The 10,759-nt window shown below is 30.8% G+C and overlaps 1 protein-coding gene across 1 annotated transcript; it reads left to right on the top strand.

The window, feature by feature from the left end:
- Positions 1–630: 630 nt before the first annotated feature.
- Positions 631–9,134, top strand: LOC127702367 (uncharacterized). Its single transcript, XM_052206525.1, has 2 exons — positions 631–706; positions 6,746–9,134. The coding sequence occupies exon 2, from the start codon at positions 7,312–7,314 to the stop codon at positions 8,347–8,349; it is 1,038 nt and encodes a 345-aa protein (XP_052062485.1). The 5' UTR covers positions 631–706; positions 6,746–7,311; the 3' UTR covers positions 8,350–9,134.
- Positions 9,135–10,759: the final 1,625 nt, after the last annotated feature.

Raw genomic sequence — 10,759 nt, 5'->3', positions numbered from 1 at the left:
CCATGTTTTCTCTATTCTTCTAAAACCAAATTATTTTTTGAGAAAACTAAATTACAAAAAAGTATTTTAATAGATATATCCATCCAACCTCAACAAAATATCAATGCCCGAAATCTTTTATAATTAAATGATGGACATTTTACTGAAATAAGTTGTTTGATTCTGAATTTCTTAAAATAAATAAATAAATAATTCGTTTCCGATAGTGACAAAAAATGTACCACGTTAGGTTAAAAATAAATTTAAAGAATAGTTAATAAACAACAGTATTGATTAAAACAATTCTTGTTCCTGTAGCTGAAATAGGTGTTATAGAAGTATAATCTGTAGCTGGGACTTATACATACATAGGTGTGTGTTATTGATTAAAGTTTGTTTCGAAGTTGAAAATGTTATCCCGAGATAAAAATCCAAAATATTTGGTGCATAATTTCCTCATTCGATATTTTAAAGATTCCCTTTAACTATTTTATATACAAGTTATTTAAAGATATGATGATGATTGCAATTTTATTATGTTCTATGCAAAACATAATTTACATACGGAATATAAAAGAGAAACAAGAACCGGAATGATTAAAGAATTACGTCTAGAGCAGGAAATACGTCAATCCAAAACGAAACTAAAATTATAAACGGAAGAAGATCATATAGATTTTACGGACATGCAAAATTATCACAGTCAACAGATGAATAATTATGGCCGGTATGTAATAATTCATAGAATGACATATTATAATTAGTTTATAGGTTTTGTATATGGATAATTCGATGTAAATTTAATTCTTTAAATAAATCATGATAGTACATCCACGATTTCATTGCATAAAAACGAAATTGCAGTGATTATGTACTGGGACCAATTTATAAACGTATTTGTCACAGTTATGTATTTAATAATAAGTATAAAGATATTTAATGCAGGAAAAAAACCCTGATTTTACGAATATTTCATAGTGATTAAGATAAAATCGAAATGCGGAAATTGTTTCATAACACAATATTCATATAGACTTAAAATTTTATTTTAGCTGGTAAGTTTATTTCATTCAATTTGGTTTTTACCCAGAAAGATTTGAACTGTAAAAAAAATTATATTCTGATGTCTAGGATATGGATTGTTGTGAATAAATTGTCTTGCAGATACAAACTGAATATCTTTGCCAGTTTATTTTTCCAGACAGAAAACAGAAATCACGCACAAATTAGTAAGACATTTTGACCATATTCTGGCATATAAAGCAGGAATTGTTATTTTTATAATTATCTCACATAAGGGCTACATCTATTGCCATCGATTTGCTTCAGTTGCCATTCGCAGTAAACTTTTAAAAAAATCTTCTCCTCTGAAACTACAGGTCTAAATATTAGCAAACATCTCTGAACAATCCTTTGGGAATCTTGTTTAAACTTGTATCCAGGGCTTTGATTCATCAACAAACATGGCGGCTGTTTATAAAAATAGAACATAGGGTATAGAATTGCATTTTTTTTGGCTTATATATTAAAAACTAATGCAGTAATTGCAATTCTACCATGCGGCATAAATGATCGGCTCGTCAAGTTTTATCTACCATTTGTTTTTTTTAATCAAATAGTATTTTCCAATTTGGGGTTATTGCCCCTGAAACGTCCTTTTTTGAAAAAAAAAATTTACAGTATAGAAATAAGGAGATGTGGTATGAATCCCAATGAGACTACTATCCAACAAAAATTTAAATGAAGTGGATGTAAAAAGTAAAATAGCAAAAAACTCCAAGGAAAATTCAAATCGGAAAGTCCCTCATCAAATGGCAATATCAAAAGCTCAAACACATCAAACGAATGGAAAACAATTGTCATATTCCTGACTTGGTACAGGCATTAACTTATGTAGAAAATAGTGGATTAAACCTGGTTTTATAGCTAGCTAAACCTCTCACTTGAATGACAGTCGCATAAAATTCTATTATATTGACAACAATGTGTGAACAAAACAAACAGACATAATAGGTAAAAATGTCAAAAATAGGGGTAAAACAGTCAATATTGTGTTATAATCTTAATCACTATAAATAAAAACAAATATGTCAACAAAGAAAAACTAAATGCATAAAGACAAAGCACATAAGCAAAAATGAAAGACAAGATTACACAAAATTAACACAGCACAACACATTGGCGGGATGCATAAGTACCGAGCCACGCCTAAAGGATATTACCAAAAATGGACTAAACAGTAATGGTAAATAATTTACAAAGACAAATAAAAGAATACTATAACACGTAATTAAGATGATAAACAACGTCAGTACCTAGAATCTATACTTCAGTTTAATATAATTTATGAAAAATTAAATGAAATGAAAAACATGTTTAAAATGCATCAATAAAATACCTTTTTATTTTATGAATTCAAGTGGTACATTCTTACACATCTTATTATATAATTTTCAATTGCAGTATTCTAAACTTTAAACAAGAGGCTTCCAATAGTCTGAATCGCTCACCTGGTAAGCAAGTTTAGACAACCAATGAAATTGAATAAAGTTGTTAAAGATTTACAATTAAGACAAAATGGCCTATATTATCAATTGACCTATTATACAATATTGCCCTTGAAAGATTACTTTTACCCTTTTTTCATATATTGCAGAAACCATAATTATATAGAGAGAAACACTAAATATCAAAATTGTAAAACATTTTAAGATCTAGAAATAAGTCAACTTAACCCTTGTAGGAGTTATTGCCCAATGGAAGATACTATTTACCAATTTTCAAGAAACCATAATAGATAAAACAAATTGTTAAAATGGAAGATGTAACATGTGTAAGGCAAAAAAAGCTTAAGTCAACATGGACGAAGTTGTCAACCGTCTGGTTATATGAGCTATTGCCCTTGAAAGACGATTTTATCCGTTAATGTGATTTTGAAGAAACTTTAATTGATAGACAGAAACAGTAATAAGTTTACATAGCCAAAGTTGTCAACCGTCTAGTTATAGATTTCCCCTGGATGATTTTTACCAATTTGTTGCATTTTATTCGAACACTTTAGTGGATAGAAAATTTCAAAATATTGAAATGATCAGAAAAAAAAGATCATACATAAGATCAAAATAAGAAAAATAACTGATTGCAATCAAGGTAAAATTAAATATCAAAATGACATAATTTTACCATGTGAGCGATTCGAGCTATTGGAGGACTCTTGTTTAAAGTTTAGAATATTGCAGTTGAAAATTATACAATAAGATTTGTAAGAATGTACCACTTGAATTCATAAAATAAAAAGGTACTTTATTGATGCATTTCAGCATGTTTTTCATTTCATTTAATTTTTCATAAATTATGTGATCTAAATCATTTAACATGGTAGAAAGTGCGTCATTTCTGCATGTATGCACACAGTCTCATTTTGTTCGAAAAAAGTTGTGATTGTATTTTTTATCGTACTTCACTGTTCCTTTATCACCATGCTCAATCGCTACTTTATGCTCGTATCGTTGTTTTGAGACGTGAAGAGAACTTATCAGCGACGTCACAATATACATAACTTACCAAGCAAACATTCGTAAGGACAACCAAGTGTACAACTATCTAAGGAAGGGAGAACAAATGAAATGGTACGACAAACAAATTATCGGGTTTTCAGCATATTTATATCGTAAATTGTCAGCTAGTCGCCAAAAATTTTAACATCGTTGCTCGTGGTTGATATTTTTACGATATTAATATCCCGAAAACCCGATAATCTATACATCACATTTTATCGTCATTCAAGAAGAATAAATAAATTCAAATACCAACCTAACAGTATAGCATATTTATTGTTGCTTAATTTGATAGACTTGACTATCAGTGGCTGACAATAATGATCTGATATGTCAATTTCAACACATTTTCTCAGAATAATAGAACTTACATATTATTGATTCCATTTCCTTATTCCTAGTTCAGTGGAATGTTTTACATGACCATGATTAAATATAGAATGCTTCAATGCCATTTGTATACGATGTTTTGTAATTTTTAGCTTATTGAGTCACTAATACAAACTAATTCATTGGTTAAGGGTTGATGCCAAAGTGTCTTGAAATTAAAACATATCAAGTCCTATTTTACTTTGGCTAGTTTAGAAGTATTCATAACTTTTCAGAAAGATTTAAGAATGAAAATCAGTGTGATTATACCCACAGTTATACGTTCTATGTCTGAACCCTTTTAATATCGGCAACCTTTGAATTTATCCTCAGAGAGATAAAAAATTTTCCACCAAAAAAACCGACACAAATATGAGAAGCACTAATTGCAAGATGATGTGTCATTTCAACTATTTAAGTTTAATATATTTTCTGGATTATTGCAAATTTCGGTATAAATTTGCCAAATAAATATTTTATACATGTCACTAAATGTAAAGTGACTAAAAAGTTTGACAAAAAACACAAATTTGTTGATGGCTAACAGGTCTCAGACCACACTTATTTCCACTCTTGTTTGTGGTCTACAGAAATAGTTCCCTAGCAATTAAATTGGGTACATTTTGTATTTCGCTTGAATATTCTTGCTGCTATACTGTTTTCTTTGAAAAGTAAACTATTCAATCCTTCTCAAGTTAAATAATATGATTGATGCAAGTACAAGTAGTGATTTGGCCAAGTGAAAGAATGACAGAAATAAGTCTTTGGCATTTATCTAAGAATTAAACACTTCCCTTGGAATGTTAACAGCACTCACAAGTATGTATGTTTCATTTGAATAATAATGTTCTGTTTACTGGTGAAATTATTTTATGTTTGTATGTAATATTTTAAATTCAATTTGATTTTTACAAAAAAAGCACTGGCAAAATATTGCGAACTAGGGCCAAAAGAATGATGCAGCGCATTTAAAATAAGGAGATGTTGTAGTTCGAATCGTTGAACTTTTAAAAATCGTTAAAAAAAAGCGATAATGAGAGACCGAAATTTTATCGATTTAGAAGAGAAATTTCGTTTTACATCTCCAATTTTCATTAATTGTTCAACTAACTTTAAAACGATTCTTAAATGTGAACAATTGTAAAGTTGTGTGACTTTTATGAGATTAAAGTCTGTTGCTCTCACCTAATCAACTACGTTTTGTACGGTGACATAAGGCCCAGATCTTTCATCAACTGATACTAGTAGGTTAATGATTTTTAACTGCGTGCTATTATGTACCAGATAGATGTCAAGATATCTGGTAACTCAGTAGTCGGCACTTCTGTGTTGACATGAATTATCATTGATATTGTCATAACTATAAATTAACTGTTTAGAAAATTCTGCATTTTTCATAGCACTATGGAAAAATTTCAGTAGTATCCACGGGCTACATTTTAACCTAAACTAAATAAAAGTTTATGCTAATCCAAAAAATGCGCTTCGGACGCACCAACTTTATAATTTGTGTACAAATCAATAAAACAAAACTTGGATAGACAACAACATACGACAACCACTGAACTACAGGTTCTTAACATAGGACAGTGATAGAAAAACACAATATAAGACAACCCTTAAAGTCAGTTGAAAATGGCTTGGCTCATTTGATCGAAATCAAGTACCAATCTAAGAGTACCAGCAGTTATTGAAAGGCAATTCAACGCCAATAACAACTTAAAATCGCAGACTTAAATATCAATCAGTACACATCAAATGAATTAAATTTAAAATCGGCATAAATAGTGGTTTAATTTTCGGCTATTAACAATTGTGCAGACTCATTTACAGTTGGAAATATTGTTTAAACACTAAGTCATGTTTATAGTGGAAGACTAAATATACATACATGTTACCCTCGTCATGTCTTATGGTTTTTTGTCTTTAGGTTGCTGTTTCATTTCAATATACCCATCATGTCCTTTTATTCATAAACAGTCATTATAAGTCAATTAAGGATGTTTGTTACTCTAGTTTTATACTTTTTTTGTCAGATATTCGGAATCCTCTAGTTTTATCCAGTGTAATATCAATAAAAGTTTTGCCCGCTAACCCTCACTTTTCTTTGCATAATTTTATTACATATAGTTTAAAAAGCCATATTTGAAAATCTTATAAAATCCTTGTTATTTTTTCATAGTTTTTGTAAGGAAAAAGGTGCCAATGTTAAATGTATGAAAAATCTAGGGAGAATCATTTCCCGTCCAATTTTCAATGGCTTATATCTAAAAACAAGCACACGGACCCTTCATTTTTCTCTGTTTTTTTAGTTCCTTTATTCATATACTATCAGTTTATAACAGTCTTTTAAAAAGCTTGTTATTTTGAAACAGAGTAGCGAACATCCTAAAACGGCACTTCACAGAAGAAGTAAGACATTTCACAAGACCAGGTCATTTTAGCGAACCTTTTATATTAATGTTGTTCTGCATAAGAAAATGCCTGTACCAAGTCAGGAATATGACAGTTGTTATCCATTCGTTTGATGTGTTTGAGCTTTTGGTTTTGCCATTTGCTTAGGAACTTTCCATTTACAATTTTCCTCGGAGTTCGGTATTTTTGTTATTTTACTTTTTATTAATCGACAAAAATATTCTGTTATATTCTGAACCGTTTTCTAGACTCAGGATACAACTTTTTTCATATTACATTTCTGTAATTGGGAATCTCACATATCAGTTGGGTTGCCTATTGAATTTACTTTTCAAGAAAACTGCAATACAGTGTATCCAAATTGTTTTTTTGATAAATTTTTCATTTTTTTAAGCACATATTCTAATATATTTTCGTAATTACAGACTCCCTAACACAAGACATATCAATGGCGCTGTATCGGTATCTGTGTGAGAAGGTAGTAGGATCAGAAGATCATGTTAAAACAATCAGATAAATGAACACTGTCAGGGACAATTTGTTATGCGACTACCGTGCAGCAGTGATAACAAGTGGAAGCTTTGGGGAAGGACTCGATATGAAAGGTAGTGATTTAGATTTTATGTTTGTTTGCAAAGGAATCGAAGTTTATGAAGATGTACAACCAAAATTGAGTACAAGAATAACATATTTTTCAATGGAAACAGACAATGTCAAGCCTGGTTATACTCAGTTACTCCTAAAACATGCGTGTTGGCAGTTTGTGTTTGATGCCTGTGAAAAAATAAACGGTAAATATTATTGTTCGAGTGCATTATATAAAGAAATGATCGCGAATGATAAGCAAACGAAAATTCATGGACCGTGTTTATCCGACGATTATGGGTGGTTTGACAATGCTTTTTGTTTTCATTGCAAATCATGGATATAAATTGCAAAAAAGTGGATAACAAGATCGAATAACTCATGGCCCTGCTATAATGTCAAACAAATGATAATAAAACACGGAGTTCTTTTAGTACCAATCGGAGTTCAGGGATCATGTGCCCCAAAGGAAGATATAGAATGGCGAATATCTTTTTCAGTTGGTGAAAAACTTTTGATGAATACATTTAGACATACCCAATTATTATGTTATGCTCTCTTTCAAGTTCTTATGAAAGATGTAAAAGCTTCTTTCTCCAAATGTCAAGATTTACTCTGTTCATATTTTCTGAAAACAATAATTTTTTGGGTGTCGGAGGAACTACCACAATCCGTGTGGAAACCTTACAATCTTATACCATGTTTCATGCGTTGTTTTAGCAGACTGGTGTATTGTGTTGAACACTCAGTTTGCCAGCATTACTTTATTCCAGAGAACAACATGTTTGAAAACAAGATAGAGGGACCTGTTTGTGAAATACTTTTAGAGAAACTATATACCTTGCGTAGTTACGGTTGGCGATGCATCTTATTTTCAGATCAAGTATCTAATTTTCGTTTGTCCAAGTTTAACTCTTATATCGAACCACACACATTCCATGTAAATGAAGTTGAAAAAATACTTCATTCTAATTCATTTACGTTTGCAAATAGTTTTATGTGTACATTAGCAATGAAGGGTGTGTTTTTATTGAAAAGAGGAATTCAGCAGATTGTTTTAAGTGAAAAATCTTCAATAAAATACTTCATATCGTACTTCATGTCAATGTTCTGCACGTCACTCGCCCAGACTTTACCACTAAACAGCACGAGCAGTAATAATAAATACCAATACAGGCAGTACAAATCCTGTCTTACTTTAATGCTACAGAATATTTATCATGACGCTGTATCGGGATGGCTGATGTTAGCGTCGTGTTTTTATAAGACAAAACAATACGATAATGCTTTACACGTTATTGTTTATGCAATATCTAAATGCAGTCCGGAAAAACTGTATCGCCCCATGGCTATGGTTGATATTCATCATCAATTGCTTAAAATGAAATCATTGCAGAAGCAAAATATTGCTTATCTGTGTAAAATATTGTTTGTAGACTTTTGAATTTTGACGGGAAATGCGAACTGATACCTGATGAACTGACATCAGAAATAATTAATGGAGCATATTTTTCTTATTCTCGAGCATATGCTTATTTCCTTAAGTGTTTATGTCATTATCATCTCAATCATGTCAGACAATGTCAGGATTCCCTCGAACATCTAGAACGGGTTATAGTTGAACACTTTTTCATAGCAGATTGTGCAGAAAATGCTATTTCGTATAATATGTTTGGTATTGCTTTACAATTATCAGGTGACACTGAATTGGCACGACAAGCGTTCTTGCAATCTGTTAATATTTTGCCATTCCATGAATTCAATCCAGCCTTTAAGAGACTTTTTCAAAACAATTGAATGTAATATAATTGTATTCAGTTGAACAACAGATATTATTATGTGAGAAATTTTTTATATATTTTTTTGTTTGTTATATATAATATATGATAACTAAAACCATAAGTAAATCAGTATCAACGACAAAATTATATTTTATAAAGAATAATGCAGTTATCTACCTTTCATCGCATAATGTATGTCGGGTCGTATAAAAAAAATTACTTAAATTTACTGTTAATTAAAATGAAATTAAAGGTGAATGTCGCCAAGAAAGTCCATACCAAGAACACAAATTCAAATTTCACCAGAAGGAAATTTCCACATGCTAGTCCGAAGTCAAGTAATTCGATATTGAATGTCATTGGTTTTGGGTTGGCGTTTTTTTTTTTCCATTAAGGTAATTTGATCTTCATAAATATTTTCTACAGTTCTTTTAAATTTATCAATTTATCACGCCGATTAAATGTTTAACTTATGACATGATAGCTTGTATACCATTGAAGACCGTATGTCGACTTGATGATATCCGTTTTGATTAATTGTTGTTTTTGTTTTCTTCATATCTTAATTTTCGTTCATATCAGGAGACTCGATTTTTTGTAATTTTGTAAGAAGTGAGATCCGAATGTCATCCTGATCGAAGACCCTCTACAAGTAGCATGATAAAAATTCATTTAATAAATTAAATTTTTTTTACATCTTTACCTCATAGTATAAGCCTTGTATATAAGAGTAGTAGGAAATATTGAACCAACGTGAAAATGATTTATACAAAAATGGACTGTAAATACTGTGTAGCATCACCACCGGATATAGTGTCCTCCGAAGCGGTGGAATAAACAAATGTGAAGTCAAGTACGGTTAGATTGTTCTTATTTCATAATATTCTACGTTTTGCTGACAAATAAAGTTGTGTGGTAGTGATTCCTGTTCAAAGACGCACTGTATTTCGAAATAAACGATTGTTTTCACAGAGAAATTCTTGTAAATAAAGCGGATTAATTCAAGTACGGAGAATATTTTTTTACTGGACGAAGAATAGAATAGACACTTTTTGCTATCATTGTATCTTTGCTTCCAGGGTACATGTATCCGATGGTGATGATACACAGTGGAAAAAAATTGGAACTAGAAAAAAAAAGAAACAATCGACCTCACGAACTAAAGGGGGTGAGAAAAACAAACAATCGTTACTTCCCTACACAGTCATTTTATATGATATGCCATATGTATGTATGCTTGTTTTTGAAACGCCCCAGGCTTCATCCGCTGTTTCCTATCTCTCTCTATCCCGAAAGATTGAGAATTTTGAATTAATTTTTAAAATCCTGATATCAGAGTGAAGACAAAGTTTTCTTATCACTGAAGACATTGAAATGATTATAGTGGTGAAATTGCTCACATGAAAACATTACTCATTTCTCACATAGAAAGTACCATTTTCGTTAAATACAATACTTAAGATCTGTTGTTAAACTATTTCCTGTAAAATTAAATTGAATGAATTATATTTTGATTTGCCAAGGTCATGTAACGTCATTGTACCATAAATCCTGTGAATGAAATTTGTCAACTAAATGAACAAGAAACGCTACACAGATCATACAGTTTGGTGATCATCAATTGGTTATTGAGGTTTCTCATCAAAAACGTATATTAATTACATGCAGTTAATGTTGTAAACTAATTTAATCGTTTATTACTACACTGATAAAAAAAAAATGATTTTAAGTAAAACTACCATTCGAAAGCTGTCGAAGTGAGAGTGACGGAGTAGAAATTGCCAAATATAATTTACCCTTAAACAAATAAAGCCAAAAATAAAACAAAATTAGAGATTATTTAATTTTTTTCGGATGGAAAAAGTAAAGTTGTAGGTTAAGGTTCCTAAGTTGTTGAAAACAATGCTCTAAAGTCGTTCTTGGATTAAACGCTTCAAGTCCGATCAAAAGCTATGACGTATTGATACATCCAAATCATACTAGCAAACGGACCCTAAATAACCACGGGCTCCAATGTCGCAGAGAAACAAACTCAGGATTGGGCATAGTTAGGTTGTTCGGCATGTATAAATA

The sequence above is a fragment of the Mytilus californianus genome, unplaced genomic scaffold (genome assembly GCF_021869535.1).
Source record: "Mytilus californianus isolate M0D057914Y unplaced genomic scaffold, xbMytCali1.0.p SCAF_5, whole genome shotgun sequence".
Lineage (NCBI taxonomy): Eukaryota > Metazoa > Mollusca > Bivalvia > Mytilida > Mytilidae > Mytilus > Mytilus californianus.
This window is presented reverse-complemented; position numbering and strand designations above follow the sequence as displayed.

Bases quoted from the DNA above. Each gene is read 5' to 3' on its own strand.
- LOC127702367 (XM_052206525.1), top strand. From the start codon at position 7,312: ATGATAATAAAACACGGAGTTCTTTTAGTACCAATCGGAGTTCAGGGA.